The 20,032-nt window shown below is 39.2% G+C and overlaps 1 protein-coding gene across 4 annotated transcripts in view; it reads right to left on the bottom strand.

Moving 5' to 3' along the window:
- Positions 1–20,032, bottom strand: part of LOC120537396 (glutamate receptor 3) — a 389,304-nt gene that overhangs the window by 85,698 nt on the left and 283,574 nt on the right. For all 4 annotated transcript variants that reach the window (XM_039766306.1, XM_039766307.1, XM_039766305.1 and 1 more), the window contains exons 7-8: positions 13,318–13,485; positions 5,646–5,750 (exon numbers count right to left, since the gene is read on the bottom strand). In XM_039766306.1, the coding sequence (XP_039622240.1) occupies positions 5,646–5,750; positions 13,318–13,485 (273 nt within the window). The remainder of the gene's footprint in view (positions 1–5,645; positions 5,751–13,317; positions 13,486–20,032) is intronic.

Here is a 20,032-nt window from a genome sequence, read left to right as displayed (position 1 = left end):
ATGCAGCCTTGAGGGGCACCTGTGCTAATACAGAGGCAATCTGAGAGGAAGGAGCCCATCTGAAAATACCTGTTTCTAGTTTTTCAAAAAAACGTATCCATTTACAGGTGGAAGAATTCAGTTTAGTTAACAATAGCTCAGGGACAATGGTGTAAAATGCTGAATGGAAGTGTACAAACAGTATTCTGTTGTACGTTCCTTTACAGCCCAGAAACTCTAGCCTAAAGTGAAGGCCTGAGTTAATGGCTTCATCTACCGATCTATTTTCGCCATATGCAAATTGGGTCAGGATGAGTAGCAGTGTCAGATTTAAGATGTGAGCTAAATGAGATTCATAGACAGACTTTTTTGCCTCTTCTGAAGATGTTTGTGTTCTAATGGTAATCCATGCAACATAGCCAATAGTCAGTAGTTACCCTAAAAATGAGTCAATATGCACAGTATTTTCACTTAAGAAATAAGTGATGCACTGAAGACTTCCTTGTGAGTAAAACAAGAGATTATGCTGGAACAACTTAAATGTGCTGGGACAAAACCGCTCATAGTGTCCCTCATAGTCTTTCTGTCACCACACAAGACCATGGTGGCTAACTGGAACTGATTCTTCACCTTGAATGCCAGCTAACAGGTGAATATTCAATCCAATAAGTGATGTGTGTAGTCAATCGACACTGAAGCTCTACCAACAAACATAGTTGTTGCCTTCAGCTGAGTGACTACATATGTTGGTATCATTCAGTAGATCAAGAGGTAGATTGACAGAGTATGATTGTGCTGATAATGAAAGCTATTCTACTTGTTGTTGCCACTATTTTCATAATTAATAGGTTAGATCTAATGAAAACTAGAAGAAGAAGAATCAGTATGCAAGGACATTCAGTGTAGACTACAATGATTAGACCTAATTAGGCAGTATAGTCTATTGATTTAAACATAATGGAGTAAGCAGCAAAGGTACTGGTTCAATCTGCACTGCTTTCTTCTGATTGAGTCACACAGATCATCTAAATTACTGGCATTCTATCTGTGGAATAAATGGCACTGGGAGTGGATGGGGGTGCTGTGGTTGGTACTTCTGTCCTACACATCTGTTTTCTTTTGTTTGAATCTCATGCGCAGTTTGTGTCTATGTGAAGTTCACATATTCTCATGCTCATACAGGGTTTACTCCTGGGGTTGCAGCTTTCCTCTCACCTACTAAAGACATGCATGCTAAGTTAAACGGAAACTCCAAATTGGCTTTGTGTTAGTATGAATGAGTGAGTGGGCCTTGCAAAGGTCTGGTGTTCTCTTCTGGGTTGGCCGTCATTTTGGACCGGATGTTCCAGGAAGAGGTAGATTGGCTTTGAGCCCTGCAACCTTAGACTGGAGAAAGTACTTGTGAAGATGTTATACTGCTTTAGATAAAAGAGAATGAAAATGAATGAATATATTAATTCACACTGTACATGTAGTTAATAAACTTTAGGAACTTGGGGAGAATTACTGCACTTTTACTGCAGATAAAATGAAAGCATTGCTTTAATGAAATAACTGGATATTTTTTTTTCCAAACTAACCATATTGGACTCATTTAACCTGTCTTAATTGGATAAGAGCAATTAATCCAATATAGTGGGACAATTTAACGAGATTGAACTTGATAAGAATAAATTAGCACATGGGAACAAGAACAGAGTCATTGGCGGAGAATAAACTGGACCTGAGTGACTTAATCAGATAGTACTGGACCAAGGCACTTTACCAAATTAAAACGGACTGCAGTAATTTAATAGCTGGAAAGCAAGACGATTTTTAATTGATCTGAGATTAAGCAGGATGGTGAAAATTTGATATTAAAATTAAACAAGGCAGCCTAAATGCATAAGTGAAAAGTAGACATTTTTTGGAATTAGAATCACTTTTTTTTGCCAGTACTTAATGTGCAGGAATTTAACTTGGTAGCTTCGAACTTGCTTATAACATAACACAACATCACAAACAAATAAGTTAAACATTGCGTTGTAAACAGTTGCAGAATAGTTCAATTACAAAGGAGATGTGCAATTAATGATGTGCAAGTGAAGGCCCGAGCGTACAGTGAGTATACACACATGGACATACAGTCATGTAGTGTACATACACACAGTATATGAGAGAACAAATTAATAAGCAAGGAACACGGGTTAAATTACTGGATTGTGAGGGCTGTGGCTCTGGAAAAGAAACTCTTCAGGTGTCTATTAGTTTTAGTTTTAATTGTCCTAAAGCCTTTACCAGAGGAGAGGTTTTGGAACAAGTGATGGCAGCCCTGTATGAGATGAGTCCATGGTGATCCTTTTGACATGGTTAGTGACCCTCAATGCAAGCAGGTCTTCACACAGATGGAAGAGCACAGCCAATTATTTTCTCAGCAGACCTCAGAACACTCTGTAATTTATTTTTGGTGTGAACTGTTGCTGAACCCAACTAGACAACAATGGAGAATGTAATCACACTTTCAATTATGGCTTTGAAAAATTGTATTAGGATTAGCTGGGAAATATTAAATTTTTTTAGTTGGTATAAATAGTCCAATAGCTGCTGAGTGACCTTAGTGATAGAAGTTGTGTTAATGTTCATTTCGGTGTGTTTGTTATAGTTGTGCTTAAAAATATTGAGTACAGAATCATTAAATGTCTAGTGGGAGAGGTTGTAAGAGCTGTTTGCGAAAGTCAGTGACCATTTCCACCATCTTGGTGGCATTGAGCGCCATGTTATTGGTTTCACATCAAGACACAAGACAAGACACCTACTTTCTGTACGCCGTTTCATTACCTTTAGTAATAAGTCCAATAATGGTGGTGTCAAAAATTGAGTTAATGATTTTTACTGAAGGGTCAGAAGACCTACAGTCATTAGTGTACAGGGAAAAGAGTAGAGGGGAATGTATGCAGCCTTGAGGGGCACCTGTGCTAATACAGAGGCAATCTGAGAGGTAAGAGCCCATCTGAAAATAGCTGTTTCTAGTTTTTCAAAAAACCGTATCCATTTACTGGTGGAAGAATTCAGTTTAATTAACAACAGTTCAGGGACAATGGTGTAAAATGCTAAACGGAAGTGTACAACAAGTATTCTGTTGTACGTTCCTTTACAGCCCAGAAGTGAAGGCCTGTGTTAATGGCTTCATCTACCAATCCATTTTCGCCATATGCAAATTGGGTCAAGAGAGTAGCAGTGTCAGATTTAAGATGGGTAAGAAGAAGCCATTCAAGTACTTTCACTAGAGCTGATATAAGTGCAATAAGGACTGTAATCGTTGAGTCAGCTTATGCTAAAATTTTTGGAAACAATTTGGAACAGTACACTGAGCAAAAGACTGGTTAGAGGAGTCAGTGAAGAGAGGATTGAGCTGCCTGGCAAAGCGTTTAATTGCAGGTGAGACAAAATCGGGACCAGCAGACTTTTCGGAATTCTGTCTTGCAAACAGCTTCCAGACATCATATTCCTTGAAGGAAAAGGATGAAGAGGAGTGAGGCTTTGTGAAGAAGTGACTGGTGCCAAAACCACTTTCAGAACTGGAAGAACATATGGATTGTTGATACTCGATACTGTGTTGTTCAAATCTGCTGTGAAACATAACTAAGTTTATCAGGGAGGGATTCATCTGAGTAAGCACTGGGAGATGTCATTTTATAGTTAGTAACAGACTGAAGATCCCGGTTTCCTTTTGTGTTTCCATTTAGAGTATCTGAATTTCCCCTTATGATTAATGAAGTATCTATCTATCTATCTATCTATCTATCTATCTATCTATCTATCTATCTATCTATCTATCTATCTATCTATCTATCTATCTATCTATCTATCTATCTGATTGCATTGTTTAGCCATATTGTTTGCAGGCATGATGCTTGTAGAAATCCTTATCACCAGTTTTATGGTCAGTTTAATTCTTTTGCCTGATGAGGAATGCTTACTTCTATGGTGAACCACAGTTTTCCATTGTTGTAAATTACAATAGTTCACAGAAGCTAATATAAGATGTAACAGTGTCAGTCAGCTCAAAATGTTTTCACAATGTTTTTTTTTAATTCCAATCAGTTAACAAATCTCGTAATGTTTCAGCTGACTCAGTAGTCTATGAATGTATACATTTTCTTACTGGTTTAGTAGTACTAGGTTGTTGTACCGTGTTAGCCATTATGAATGTAGAGAAAAGCCAAGCAAAATGACACCTTTTATTGGCTAACTAAAAAGATTACAATATGCAAGCTTTCGAGGCAACTCAGGCCCCTTCTTACATCTTACATCTTGCCTGTAGAAGGGGCCTGAGTTGCCTCAGCTTGCATATTGTAATCTTTTTAGTTAGCCAATAAAAGGTGTCATTTTGCTTGGCTTTTCTTTACTGGTTTAGTGAAAAGTTAAGCAAAATGACACCTTTGCATTGTAATCTTTCTAGTTAGCCAATAAAATGTGCCATTTTGCTTAACTTCTCACTACATCCATAATGACTAACACAGTACAACACCCTAGTACTACTCACTGGTTTAGCTACTTTTAGCCTTGCTAAGTGGGTAGCAACTGTAGCAAGACCATGTTCAGAATTACCCAAGGTGAAGCTCGGTATGTGTCACATATAGTGCAGTATCAGTGATCCATTAAGTGGATGCAAGAGCAGGGTGAGAGTTGCACAGCATTGTGGGGGTTGACGTGAGTTTATTTTACAACGCAGTCACCATCTGTGGGGAATTTGCATCTTCTCCCAACAAGGAAGACCAAATTATAAGTGAAATATTAACTTGAGTAATTCATTAGGTGAGTAAATGACCACGGCAGGGGGTTGCACAGTGACAGACATGGGTTTAAGTTACAGAATTGACCTTTTTCAAATCTGGTTTTTTAAAGTTTGCATGAGACTTGTGAATTTAATCTTAAAATTGCATAGGACGGACAAAATTAGAAAGTAAAAACTGGACTTAAATCATATATTAATAATGAATTAACCCTCAGTCTACACCCAGGACCAGAACAGGGCTCACAGAGTAGGGGAATGGTTTCAGTCTTTAACACAGTAGCTGTCTTTGTAGGATCTGCACGTACTCTCTATATCTTTCTGTATTTTCTCACGATACGTTGATTTCCTCTCACATCCTAAAGACGTACACGTTAGGTGACTCAGTGTTGAAGTGGTGTGTGAGAAAGTGTGAGGGTAACAATATGATCCTGTGATCAAGAGGCATCCCATCCACGGGGTACTGCTGGCCCCCAATAACTAACAACGAGAAGACCAAGTTAAGAAAATGAAAGAGTGGATGAAGAGGCCGAGCAGTCAGTTCAGGTTATGCTGGCCGTGATGAGCTTTAATTACATTAAGGTGATGTTAAGCATGACTGAACATTTAGGATTTGATCGGATTATTCTTTGTGTTTTGAAAGAAGTTAAACTACAGCTGTGTGTCACAATAAGCTGTCCCACATGACTAGGAGTGTTACACCGTGCTGTCTTTTACCGGCTTCAGTCCTTGTCACCCTGTGACCAAACCTGGAAACTTTCATCTCTTTTACCTCAGTCTTTCATTTAAGATGATTGCTTTTTAAGAAAGAGAAATAAAGTAGAAGGACACAAAGGAAAAAAACAAATCTTGATCTTAAAGGACTCCAAAAAAAAAAAAAAGAACAGCGTACCTTTCGTGAACCTCCAGCTTTCATTTCGTACACGTCTATGGTGAAATTGGACCTTCGACCATATGTGTCAAACTGGATATTTCCAGTCATGCCTTGCAGTTGGACCTGTCAATAAACAAAACAAACAGAAAAACATGAAGCATGAATGCATAATCACCTTAGTGGTCCCATAAAGAGGAGACGTCTGGCAGGAAAGTGTGTCACCAGCCAATCAGGGAATAAGGTGTCTGTAACATTCAACAGCAGAAGGATCCAGCCTCCATGGTATTTCACTTGGTGGCACCTTCGGGATGCGTGCGTATTTCACACCTTTAAAATTTTGCGCTGCCTGGCCTGACAGCTGGTTGTATTTGTCACTGTGGCACTTCCTCACAAACACAGCTGGCTGCATGGCTGCTTGGTAGATCAGATGGCTTTCGGGTTGGATAACTGGCATGGCCTATTGGAGGATTGTCAGGCAATCTATGAAGCTTCCTGGCATTTTTGAAACTTTCTGAAACTGTCACTGTTCTACTTGACTTGGCACAGAAGTGGACATTTGCAGTCTAGCATTTCGTCACAAGGAGGCATGTCACTTTTCATCTTTTCGAATGCTGTTGTTGAGCAGTGTTTGGACTGAAGGGTTTCTCTTTATGGAATGTCACCAGTGAAAAATTTTCTCAGGACCCTCTCTCTCTCTCTAATTGTCCCTGTTGAGATTGCAGAAGTGAGATGTGATGCCTTATTAATAATGTAGTATTATTATTATTATGTGTACAGTTGGACTTCAGTATTAAAATCTACCAGTCCTACTACTCAGCTAAAGGAGGTCTCCATTTGCCAGGTACATATCTGAATGTTTTAGCGTTTGACGTGCCTTTCTTACGTCCTGGGTACAACGTTAATCTGCATCCAGCCCTGCATGTAGGTCCTCCAACTTGTGGCAGAATTGTCACTCCAGCCACCATAAAAAAAACTCACACTGGTTCTATTCCATCTGAGCTAGTGCAGTGCTGAGGTGTCACCCGTTGCATGGCTGCACTTGTGTCCTATCTGGGATCCTGAGCTGGTTTGCCATGTGGTGGGTGCAGCAATGTGCATTGTGGGTGCATGCTCCTAATTTCTCTCTCTGAGGTGACTTTCTCATCGTGGAGTTTGCCTGTTCTCCCTTTGTTTTTGTACATTTTTCAGATATTTTTCCACATTCCAGAGACTGTGCAACATTGCCCTGTCTCCCCAGGCACCACCTTTAAACTGATTCAGTGCCCTTTGACACTGGCATCCCTTCCAGTGTTGGCTCCAGGTTTTCTGTTTTTTGTCATTGGGTTCAGAGTACACGTGGATGAATTAAAATAACCACAACAAGCAAATTATTAGAAAAACCTGTCACTTGCAAAAATTACATTTATGAATCATTTAACCAAAAGAAATACACCAAAGCGTCTTCTGGTATCTTTGATTATCCGCTCGATGGCAGACCATGCTGTACGGTGGTTTAGCAGGCTAATGCACTTGCACACATATTGTGAAGGGAAGTCATACATAAATAAATAATTTTTTTTATGAATCATTTAACCTTAAGGTAAAAATAGATGACGCCAGGGAAAAATCTTTCCACTAGGTGCATTAAGCCGAGTAATTCATTCCATGGAATGTTTGGTGGGAAGCAGGTGAGAAGAGTAATACGAGAACATATAGAAAAGGCAATCTCTTGTTAATTTTCTTTCTGAGCCATTTAATCTTAAATTAATATATTAAAATTGCATGGAGAGTTATTCTGGCATATTCTATTTTGTAGGAAAGTGCATTAGAGGACTATGTTAGAGTGAGTTTTGATTTCATAGAAGAATGCATTCACCATGTACTTTTTGCATTATCCTGTGACAGGTTCCCTGCGGTGGCCACTTTGGTAAGAGTGCCCTGGTAAGGACATTAATGACAACTTAATCATGAAGCTCTTTTTATTTAATTGTATTTGGAGATGGAGCCACCAGGTGCCAGCACTATAATCAAGCATGTGGTGATTAGTCGACACTCTGTGGTCTCTGTAACGTAGGCACGGTACTGCCTGAAGTCTTCAGTAGTGTCTTCTTAATCTATAAATACTGAAGGTTTTTTGAGCCCAAGCAGTAAGACACTAAAGTGCTGTTGTGTGTTGATTTGTTAACTCAAACCCCAGCTGTAATTCCAAAGATTTTAGATGACTGCCTATTTCTTTAACCTAAAATCAATAATGAACCTGAAAGTTGTTATGTGAAAGGAGAAGGGACATTCCATGAATTTTGAACCTTAATGATCACATTAAGGAAAAAAAAAATAAAATGGTTTAACGATATTGCCTGAACAACACACACCGTGATGGTACAAAGGCTTTGGATTGACGCCATTATAATTAGGGTATCTACTCATGATGGCAGAATTGACAATGTCATCCAAATGAATGCCAGCTTTTATTACAAAGATCTGGACAATGTGACACAGCAAACAGCCCTTTAAGTGAGACTTATAGTAGAATGCATGAAGAAAAATCTTACATAATTTAAGGCATCACAAATTTAATTACCTCTCTGCAACAATCACAACGAACAAAATGTCATTGCTCTCTGGTGACCCCATAAAACCATATCCAAAAACTATATGTGGTTCTCTGAAATACATTTAAATATCACAATTATATATACCTTGCAAGACTAAAATTAATTAAGTAAATTAATCAGCATTTCTGTAACTGATCTCACAAAATTTCTTTATTGCTAGGGAGAAGTTATACAGTCATAATAAGTATTTCCCCTGGTTCTTGCATGTTTTTTTATCCATCCATCCATTGTCCAACCCGCTGAATCCGAACAGGGTCACGGGGGTCTGCTGGAGCCAATCCCAGCCAACACAGGGCACAAGGCAGGAACCAATCCTGGGCAGGGTGCCAACCCACCGCAGTGTTTTTTTATTGTATTCTTATATATATATAAAATGAAGGGGCAAGGGCAGCATTAAGCAGGCAGTGGGTAGACTGAAGTCTGCCAAACAACCAAAGAGAGAAGGCTATGCTGGCAGAGAGACAGCAAATAGGAGCCACTAGGGGGCAGTACAGCCTTCTATGTGTGGTGTACCAAAAGTGAACTGGCAGCGATGGAGGAATCTGAGTTAATTGGGGGTTTTCTGGCAGTGATGGTTAGGCAAGGTGGGTTCGTGTAGTGCACCTGACTCTACAGGCATGAGCTTCAGTCCCCCATGATTCTGTATGTGAATGAGTGAATCCTTCTTTAAGATTAAGTAACATGTTCATTTATTCAGAATAAGAAACACATATGCCTGAAGAAATTGTTGCTTCAGGAACTTCAGACTAATACTTACCACACATTTTACTTGCTGTCTATCCATTGCCTCCTTGGTGCTGCCATACACACACATATATATATACAGAAGTGAATACATATTTGTAGCTAGAGATCCACAAAGGAAGGGAATGAGTCACATATCTTGAAATAGCTTTTTATTCCTAAGCTTTCGACATCCTGCCAGATGTCATCATCAGAGAAATATGATTAGACATACAGGAATCAAAGGCAATATATAACTGGTGAAGAGTGGATTAGTAAAGTGGGGCTGGGAAGGTATTGCTCATAAAGTCTTTTTATTATTTGGATGTTTTTCTTTTTAAGCGGCTGCATATGCTGGGTTCAAGTTCAAGTGTTTGTTAATGGCGTTTTCATTAGAGGGCCATGATTTAGCCAGCTCTCTGGCACTCTTAGTATTGGCCCTGAATTTTATTTTCACAGAGTCCCAGTTAAATTTGTGTCCAGTGGAACTTGTATGTGTGTAAACCAGAGACCATGGGGTCTTTCCTTCTGATGGCATCGTGATGTTCCTGTATACGTCGTTTACATGTTTGTCTTACATATACCACTGGGTATGCACTGCATGGAATGCTGTAAACTGTGTTTCTTGTCTCTTCGGTTGACTTTTTGCTTTCGGCTTTGAAACTTACAGTCCATAAAGTGTCTGTCAATTAATGCACTATCTTGGTCCCAGATCTGGACAGGATGTGTGCTGTACTTTGACTTTACACAATGATAAGGGAGGTATGGTAAGTGAGATGAGGGACCAGGTTAGAGTCAACTGTTTGCTAAGGTCTTGGGGCGTCACCTATATAGGCGTTGTTTAATAAATATCTTGGGGTAGTCGGTAGCTAGGAGTCCTGATAACGGAGATCCCCTTGGAAAGCCTTCTTTCTGTCTATAGTATTTTCTATTAAAATGGAAGTGGGTATTTTGGAAAAGTGTATTTATGCTGCAACACTATGTTAATATCATTTAAATTCTATTTATCCCTCATCAAACAACATTCCATATCTTAGAATGACTAAACAAAAACGGGATTATAGGAATTTTGGGCAAGTTGATTAAAATAAAAAAAACTAAAACAGTTAATGAAATATCCCATTGAGGCAAGTATTCAGACTCTTCCTTCAGCGCTTCATTGAAGCACCTTTGGCAGCGATTACAGCCTGGAGTATGATCTTGGGTATGATGGGACAAGCTCTGTACCTCTGGATTTAGGGATCCAGGTCAGCCATTCTTTTCTGCAGATCCTTTAAATCTCCATCAGGTTGGATGGATACCATCTTTGGACTGTTTTTCATGTCTCAAAAGCAGAAGTCTGCTTCCTTGACACCACCGTTCAACTGAAAGACCACACCCTTATAACTTCTGTTTTTCACAAACCAAAGACAGACGGACCTACCTAAGAAGTGACAGCTTCCACCCCAAGCATATAAGGCGCTCCATTATTTTCAGCCAAGCAATATGGCACATTCGTATTTGCTCAGACCCGATAGACCGGGATCAACAACTGCAGGAGCTCAGACAAGATTTTTTCAGACAAGGTTATACCCCCAAAACGACAGACACTCAAATAAGAAGAGCTACTGCCATACCCAGAGACAACCTTCTGGAATATAAAAACAAAGACAACAAGGACCGCATCCCTCTTGCTGTCACCTACACCCCACATCTTGAAACACTTCAAAAAATTATAAAAGAACTTCAGCCAATGCTAAACAACGACCAAACACTGAAAAATGTATTTCCTGAACCGCCCTTCTTAACATACAGACAACCACCAAACCTTCAGCAACGAATTGTCCAAAGCTCCCTAAGTGAACCAACAGAAAATGGCACATTATCTGCCTACAGAAAAGATGTAAAACGTGTGCCTACATTTATAATACAGACCGCATAGTTATACCACACTGCCGACTTGAACATCACATAAAGGGATTATTTTCCTGCAGATTATCTAATGTTGTCTACCTAATTCTCTGCATGAAATGTCCTGACACTACAATTTATGTGGGAGAAACTGGACAAACACTCTGCCAGAGAATGAATTTACACAGGTTCCACATTAAACATGGCAACACAGATGTTCCTGTAGCGGCCCACTTCAACAGCCATGGACACTGTGAGAGGGACTTTAAAGTCACGGTGCTTATGGGCAACTTCAAAACACAGCAAGAGAGAAACGAATGGGAAGTTAAACTCATGTTAAAATTGAATACATTACAACATGGCTTGAATAAAGACAAGAGTTTTATGGCCAGATATAAGGATTGTTAACATCTGTCAGAATGACACAGACAACTTGTCTACAGATCCACATTGTTTTGAAAAACTCATTACAAACTTCAAAGGACTTTGTTGGACAGTTATCTTATCCGAAGATCTTGACCGTGCATTGTTCTTCTCTCTCTTGTTAAATTAACCCTAGCCTGAATGGATCTCTTAATTTTTTACATTTAAGAGTTTTCATTTAAAAATTTACCATTGTTGTTTCTTGTCCTAGTGTGTGGATATAAACACAGGGAACTCCAGTTTCTGTATTACATCTTGCCTGAAAAAGGGGTCTGAGTTGCCTCGAAAGCTTGCATATTGTAATCTTTTTAGTTAGCCAATAAATGGTGTCATTTTGCTTAGCTTTTCTCTACATTCATGTCTGACAAGAGATTTTCGATTGGGTTCAAGTCTAGGCTCTGGCCGGACCACTTAAGAACATTCACAGAGTTGTCCCCAAACCATTCCTGTGTTGTCTTTGCTTTGCACTTGAGGTTATTGTCATATTGGAAAGTGAACATTCAGCCCAGTGTGAGGAACAGAGCACTCAGCCAGATTTCATTAAGAGTATCTCTGTACTTTGCTCTGTTGAGCTTTCCCTCAGAACTGACTAGTTCACCATTCCCTGCTGCTGAAAAACAATCCCACAGCATGATGCTGCCATCACCATGGTTCACAGTTGCCGTTTCTCGACATGATGATTAGAATTAATGCCAAACAGTTCAATTTTGGTTTCATCAGAACAGAAAATCTTGCGTTTCTCATAGTCTGAGAGTTTTTTTTAACATGCCTTTTTGCAAGCTCCAAGTGGGCTTTCATGTGTCGTCTGGCCACTCTGTCACAATGCCCAGATTAATAGAGTAATGCAGTGGCGGTTGACTGCCTAGATGTTATTCCCATTTCTAGACAGGTTCTCTGGAGCTCTGCCAAACTGACCATCGAGTTCTTGGTCACCTATCTTACCAAAGCTCATCTTTGCCAATTGCTCAGTTTGACCAGTCAGCCAACTCTAGGTAAAGTCATGGTTGTGCCAAACAAATTCCATTTAAGAATTATGGAGGCCACTGTGCTTTTTGAGAACCTTCACTGCCACAGAAATGCTTTTTGTAGCTTTCTCCAGATCTGTGCTGTCACACAATCCTTGTCTCTAAGCTCTGCTAGGCAATTCCTTCAACTTCATGGGTGTTTTGTTTTGCTGTGATTCACCTTGTCAACTGTGTGGCCTCCTTTATTCTATTCTATTCTATTGTCCAATCAATTAAATTGACCACAGATGGACTCCAAACAAGATGCAGAAACATCTCAGTGTTGATCAATAGAAATGAAAGTGTCCCAGCAAAGGGTCTGAATGATATTTCAGTTTTTATTTGTAATAAATGTGCAGAAATTCCTAAAATTTTGTTTAGGCTTTGTCATTCTGGGGTATTGAGTGTTCCTTGATATGGGAAAAAATGAATGTATACACTTTAAACATAAAAATTTAAGGGGTCTAAATACTTTCTGAAGGGACTCTATATTAAGTGTGCATAAGGATTCTTGGCTGAGCCAGATCCTAAATTTTGTTTTCCCACAGGGGGAGTTGCACATTTCTCCCTCCCTTTTCTCCCTGTTCACCGTCTCATCTGCACCACTGCCCAGGCCTGTCATAGGTACTGGTGGTTCACGATGCATTGGGGACCTGTGATCAATGAAGATGGTGCTTTACTTTGGTGCCATTTCTGTCAGTGACACCTTTAAAAAGAAATGTCATGCTTCATTTAAGTATTGGCATATGCACGGTCTTGTGACCCTTAGAGAATGGTACATCGATAAAAACTGTGTGGCATTTGAACAGCTCACTGTCATAAAACTGCCGCAAAGACTAGTTCGGTTACTCTCAAATTAGAGTCTTTTACCTCCACATCATTTACCTGAACTGTTAAGCTATGAAGTAAAGCATTATAAAAAAAATGAGAAGACAATAGAAGCTATTGTCCTGCCTCATACAGCATGATTATTAAAAGGTTTTAGTAGGACCTCTATTTCTGATGCCCCTTGTCTGAAATTCAGCATGCCCTTCTGAAAGCAGGTTTGTCCATTACCATTTTGAGGGCACGCTCAATGTCAATGCCCTGGCTCCAGGGTACAGCAGGGTTGGCTAGGCAGTCTCCAGCACTCCCTCTTCGGGAAACATCCACCCGCTGCCTCCGAAGGTAGCGAAAGGCTTCTGCGATCACAAGAATTGCATCATGGGTAAGCGCTGAAGTGTACTAGATGAGGAAGGAAGAGAGAGAGAGATAATCCATTAATGTGTCATTTTCAGTTTTTTTTTTATCATTATAAAAGCCACCACACCATCCCTCCATCAATTTTCTGTATTCGCTTTGTCCAATTCAGGGTCACATGTGCCAAAGCCTTTACCAGCAGCTAACAGTGGGCAATCCATCAAAGAGCTCATTTAGTCACACACAGATGGCCAGTTTAGAAAACAATTTTAAACAGTCAGTCATTGTCCAACCCGCTATATCCTAACACTTGGTCACGGGGGTCTACTGGAGCCAATCCCAGCAAGCATAGGGCGCAAGGCAGGAACAAACCATGGGCATGGCAACAGCCCACCGGAGGGCACACACCCACACCAAGCACACACTAGGGACAATATAGGATCACCAACGCACCTCACCTGCATGTCTTTGGACTGTGGGAGGAAACCGGAGCACCCGGAGGAAATTCACACAGACACGGGGAGAACATGCAAACTCCATGCAGGGAGGACCTGGTCTCCTAAATTTCAGGTTGCGCCACCGTATATATATACCAATGGAATACCACAAGGCTGTACAGTGTTCAGCACAAATACTCAAACAAAAGAGAGAAAATTAAACTGAGGCTGTGTTCCTTTATATGTTTCAGTGGGAGTGTGGGAATCACTAGGAAATGACAGAACTTGTCAAGTGCATCACCAAAGGAGCGAAATGGGTAAAGACAACAAATTATGCAAGATATTGTATGGAGTGGGGAAAAACATGCAGAACCTCCCCAGAATACCAATAGGTGGGTAACACAATGCATTATGGGACACCTGGTGCTTAGGCTAATTCAGATTGTGATTATATTATTTCTTTCTTAGCATTTTTATGATGATTCCATGCAGCAATTTTGTATTTTGTGTTTGTCACTGACATTTTGAGAGGCCATGGCCCTGTTGTTGTTAGTGATGACATCCCATTGCTACCATGTGGTGACTTTAAGTGTGATGTGTTATGATGTGTTATGTGATGTGTTATGGGCTGCTGCTGTTTCAAATGGCAGCAGGCTGTCTCCAGCATTCAAGTTTTTGGGTTTGTGAGTAAGATTCTTCTGTGCGTTTGTCTATCAATAACTCATGTTAAGGAATTAAGACATTTCATGTTTCTTGGTTTCTGGCTTGGGTATTAGAATGTGGGAATTCAGCTCATTGGCTTTCTTCTTTTGAGGCTAGCTTTGTTTTTTTTTTCTCTTATTTATTAGTCCATTTTTTAAACCCTGCCTTCAGGCATGTCATGTTTAATCTTTGCAGAACACCTTTAAAATAAAATTCAGATGAGCTCCTAATACAAATTGTACTCTTAAATCAAATGGGCACCATGATGTCAAATTCTTATTCATATGAACACAGACGAATATCAATGATGTCTTTGAACACTGGCTGTAATGATGTTATCAACACACAAAACCTAACAAGTCCCAATAAAGAAATAAAAAAGTCCCAAATAAAAAATATTGTAAGATAAATTTATAAACAGCAATTAGACAACCAAAATGAAAAATGCAAAAGTATGAGTGTGCATGTAAGATTGCATTGTGACATCACTGCCGTACTGCCTGAACTAGACAGAAAGATGTTTGAAAAGGGGCGGAAGAGATAACACAGCCAGAAATGCACAAAGTTTGTTAACCAGAAGGCAATACTAGCTCTCATAAAAGCAAAAAGGGTAAAACTGAAATCATCATCAAAAGTCAGAAAGAAAGAGATATTTTTAAGCCAGAAAATTCAAAGAAAAATTCGACAAAGACTTGACAGGTTTTCATCCAATGTCAGATAAATTAGAACTGAAAAGGGTGATTCTTAAACAGTCATGTTATAGATGTTCTTCCTAAATAGTCATGTTGACTATGAAGTCGTCATCACACCATCATGGTAATTTGTGGGAGACATTACCTACGTAAATGAATGACATGAAATCCACAAGGTAATGGTGTCCTTTGCTCATACAAAATGGCATTAAAAGATAATGTAAAACATACAGGTCAAATCCAATTACAGCGAAAATCAAAGTAACTAAATTTTCAGAATAACGAATACTTTTTATGACAAACGTTCATACAACATTGTGTTTAAAAGATTTCATTTTAACAACATGTAAATTTCCATATAATTGACCAAAAATGGCCACCAAAGATAATATTGCGATGCAAAATATACTTAATGCTGCACTTTCACTTTTGCCAAGTTTCAGGAACCCTGCAACATGTCATCTCTTTCTTATTAGACCAAAAGAAAATGACCGTCTATTGTGAAATTTCTGGTCTTGGGCAGTCTAGGTGAGGCTCAGTGAGAGTGTAGGCTAGAAATCATACAGGTATAACCGCGAGTCAGTGCTCCACCGATGTCCGCGTTGGATAGTTGTGTTGTGTCCAGATACCGTACTGTTTGAGTTTCATAGTGCTTCTCAAAGGTTTCTTTGTGATGAACAAAAAAAGGGAGAAACTGAATCAGTTTATGCTGAAAAAAACATTACATCTACTGTCATATTTTCATTTTGTATTCATACCTATATTTCTATTAAAAAGTTACACCTTATGTCTCATTTTCAAATATAATATTTTTTGCAGTTTAAGAAGTACTTTTTTTTTTATACAGGTATTGTCAAGCATGGGTCACAGAGTTGCACAAGAGACAGAAAGGTGAGTCCCAGTTTCCAAGGAAAATCCAGATACTTTATTACTGTACAGAGAAGGCAGGCACTGTCTCAAGACTTCATTCAAAATAGGAGCTGTTACTTCAGCACACAAGACAGGAGCAATGATACGGCCAATCATCCTGCTTTAGCTCCCATCTTCAGATTGGAACACTAGCGGCTTGGAATCACTTCTGTGGCAGACCAGGAGAGTGTAATGAAGAGCAGGTCAAAGTAAATGTTCTTAACATCGTGCGACAAGCACGTTACACGGTAAGCCTGATCATACAGAGTACTTCGCCCTTGGTTTGCTGTTTACCAGATGCAGCAGAGCAGCTACAGAGTGGTCCTTGTGCTGCTGTCATTAGAAATGGCAAATCGCCGGCAACCCCGGTCACAATAGTATACATATTTTCCCCAAATTTGTTATAACGAATTCTCCATTATAACAAAATATTTTTATGGTCCCATGAATTTCATTACAAGATTCCATTGGTATCAAACCTTTTAATTAAGCCTTTGGGTAAAAAACAAACCACAGAAATTGAATGAAATGAAACTCAGAAGACCGTAATTGCTTTAGAAAAGTGCACAAAACTTTAAAGAATTTAATCATAATAATTGGAGCCATTTTTTATTAAAGCAAAAGTGTCCTCCTTTCTTGCCAAAACACTAACACATCTAAGTTGTGCCTCTGTTTTCTGGTTTTGAGAAAAAAAAAAAATCAGTATCAAGGAAAAATGAAGAAAAAAAAATGTTCTAGTGCCAAAAACCTGGAACCCTGGACTGCGATGAAGTGTGGTATACGTTTTGTTTTAGTCATTATGTTATCTAGTAGTTTTTCTTTGCTATGTCAATTTGTTGCATTTTTCTGCTAGCATTGTGTAGACCCTGCCTTTTGTTTGTGATCTATCTATTTGGAAGTCTGAATGTTTGATTAAAACTTTGCTGTACACATGCTATTCTGCCAACACTGGGAAATTTATCAGGGGACCAGGAGGTGAAACATAGTCAGAAATTGAGTTAAAATCGAGAAATCAATTAATCAAGAAAGACAAAACACTAATAAAATAATTGTCAGAGATTTGAAGATGAAGGATCGAGAACCAGATTATCAATTAAGAAAAACAAAGACAAGAAGCTTAGCTTATATCCACTATCATGAAATAACAGAAAGTACACTTCAGTGGTGATGTCAGGTGTTGTACACTTTCAGACGTCCCTGCATTGCAGTTGTAAACAGCTGGACCACAAAATGGCGGCATCCATAGAAAAAACAGCATTGTGTTAAGACATGAAAATAAATCAACCTCTTTAAAACACAAATAAACATAATTGATGGAAATAAATTCTGTTATATAAAACAGGCCAGATGGAAAGTAAAACACATAAAAAAAAGAGTAAGAAAGGACACGGGAAAAATTTTTAAGCAAAAGCTGATAATAAAAGCATTCTAACGACCACCTTGATCAAGCTATTATTTTTATTAGAATAAAGAAAAACAAAGCAATAATGTTTAACAGGCACAAGATGAAATTCAACATAAAGTATGTAACCCCTCTGTTGAAGCCCACCCATTTCTACCCCACTTTGTGGGAGTACCACAAGTTGTCAGTGCTGCTGCCTTACAGTTCAGTTAGATTTGTAGCTACTCATTTAGGTTTTCTGCAGGTGAAAACTAACACCACCAAATCAGCCCAATATTAAGAAATGTGGGTGTGTGCATTCAGACCACTGAAGGCAGGAAAATAGACCTTTCAAGGCACAGTAGCAAATCTTTAAGCCCAGGAGCCCAGTCCAATATACTGTACATAGCAGCTGCTCCATAGCGATAGACAAGTCGGTACCAAGACTCACTCTGCTGAGCTCCTTGAAACGCTCTTTTTAGCATACCATACGGCTGTATACGCCCAGCGCACAAATCAATAGGTTGACTGACAGCTTCCCTGTGATGGCCTGGTGTCCTGTCCATGACTAGTTCCTTAGCTGTACCCTGTACTAAGAGAATGGGCTCCAGCCCTGTGAGACCCAGAACTGGATTAGGTGGGTTTGAGAATGAGTTGTCACACACATGCGATTGGTAGGCAGTTAGAGGGCCTGAATAATAGTAGTACCATGCCAGACCAGGAGGTGGCGAGCTGCACTGACTTTCTCTCTCAATCCTCAGCAGACCATCCATGGGAAATCCCACTAAGTCCCCAACGATGATGTCAGTTTTGGTACTGGTGTAAGTGATGACGTCACTTCCGGTCCAGATGTAATCACTTCTGGTTCCGGGTCAGATGATGTCACTTCCAGTCCCGGCCTTTAAAGCCACCAAATTTTCCCTCTCAGCTCAGTTCTGTTCTAGACTCAAACCTGAATACAACCCATCTAAACAACACTTTTGTAGCCATGGAACAATATACGGGGGGCTGCCCCAAACCTTTTTGATGTCTTCTTGTTATTCTTGTGACAAAGTGTACCTGACAGCTCTAAACTGGCCGGTAGGAGACAATGTGGGTGTGTCATGGACTTTAGTCACTTCCAGGAGTGGTTCCTGGCTTGAACCCGATATTGCCGAGCTACTCTAACCCCATGTTAGTTTAAGTATCTTAAGACAATAAATTAATAAGTATGTTGATATATAAAAATCTTCCTTATCACACTGCTGTGTACACACCAAACAAAAAAAAATGATGCCTGGCAGCAATGACAGCAATGGTTGATTTAAAATGACTTAGTGAGGCTCTTGTCAGTACCTTGACGATGTAGAGTTTAATGTGCAGGAATCACTTAGTGTAACAATCAAAGATGACATCAGAAGATCAAAAAAAAACTTAGACAAGGACTGCATAGAGACGTTTGGCTGCAGCCTCAATTTATTTATGTGACATTCATTTTTTTCCAAATTTTAATGAGTCTAAAAAGATTTTTCACCAACAATAATAAAAAAAAATACTAGTAATGAAAATACAAAGACATTATCAAATTGGAAATTCTGTACTGCAGCCGGGGTTATCAATTTTAAATTGAGAAGGGCTTTGAAAGACAAACAGCATTTCAGGTTTCAGCTCTTTGAAGGGCTTCTTAATGAAATATTCATCTGGTGTTTCAGAAAATAAATAAATAAATAAATGAATGAATAAATAAATAAACCCAAATGAAAAATAGCAGTGTATAAAGAAAAAAAAAATGAAGACACACTTTGATGTAAGTCAACAAAGCCACCAGCCAAAAAATAAAAGACCTACTCAAGTCATTTTCCAAGAGCCACTGCATGCAAGCGTCTTTTTTCGTGTTTTTCTTGCAGATATTGTCTTACAGAACATTGCGCCCTACATTTATCTACCCTGCACAGTTGTCAGAGAATAACTTTGAAACATTAACACATGTACTTATTATAAAGTCAAGTTTTTGATGGAGATGGGGTCTTAAGCCATTTTTGTGAGCAGAATTAATTTCCATCTGTATCTCGAGACGAGGATGCCAACAGGATCACAGCAAAGTCATATTAAGGCTTGATTATGGTTGCAGCCGCGCATACATTGCAAAGAATTTGAGAGCGAGTTATGCAAATGTCTCAAGACAGAATCAGATTGAAATTCTGTTTATGCATTTGCAGACCACTGGCCTGCTTCTGGGGTGGCAAAGTGGTTTGATTAAGACCCTAGATCCACACAATGCTCCATATTCCACTTTACTTTGTTCATCTAAAGGACTTTATACCAAACCACCCATAAATGATATTAAATACCAGTATGAGGGGAACCATTTTTTTTTTATAATGTGAGTGCTGGAATTTGAAGCAGCTTGCTTATGGCTACATTTTCAGTCAGTGATGGGAACTGAACTGACTGCCATATGGTTGTAGGCCAACATCTTAACCACTTAACTA

This window comes from Polypterus senegalus, chromosome 10, assembly GCF_016835505.1.
Source record: "Polypterus senegalus isolate Bchr_013 chromosome 10, ASM1683550v1, whole genome shotgun sequence".
NCBI lineage: Eukaryota > Metazoa > Chordata > Cladistia > Polypteriformes > Polypteridae > Polypterus > Polypterus senegalus.
The sequence above is the reverse complement of the archived record's forward strand: the minus strand, read 5'-3'. Positions and strand labels throughout refer to the sequence as shown.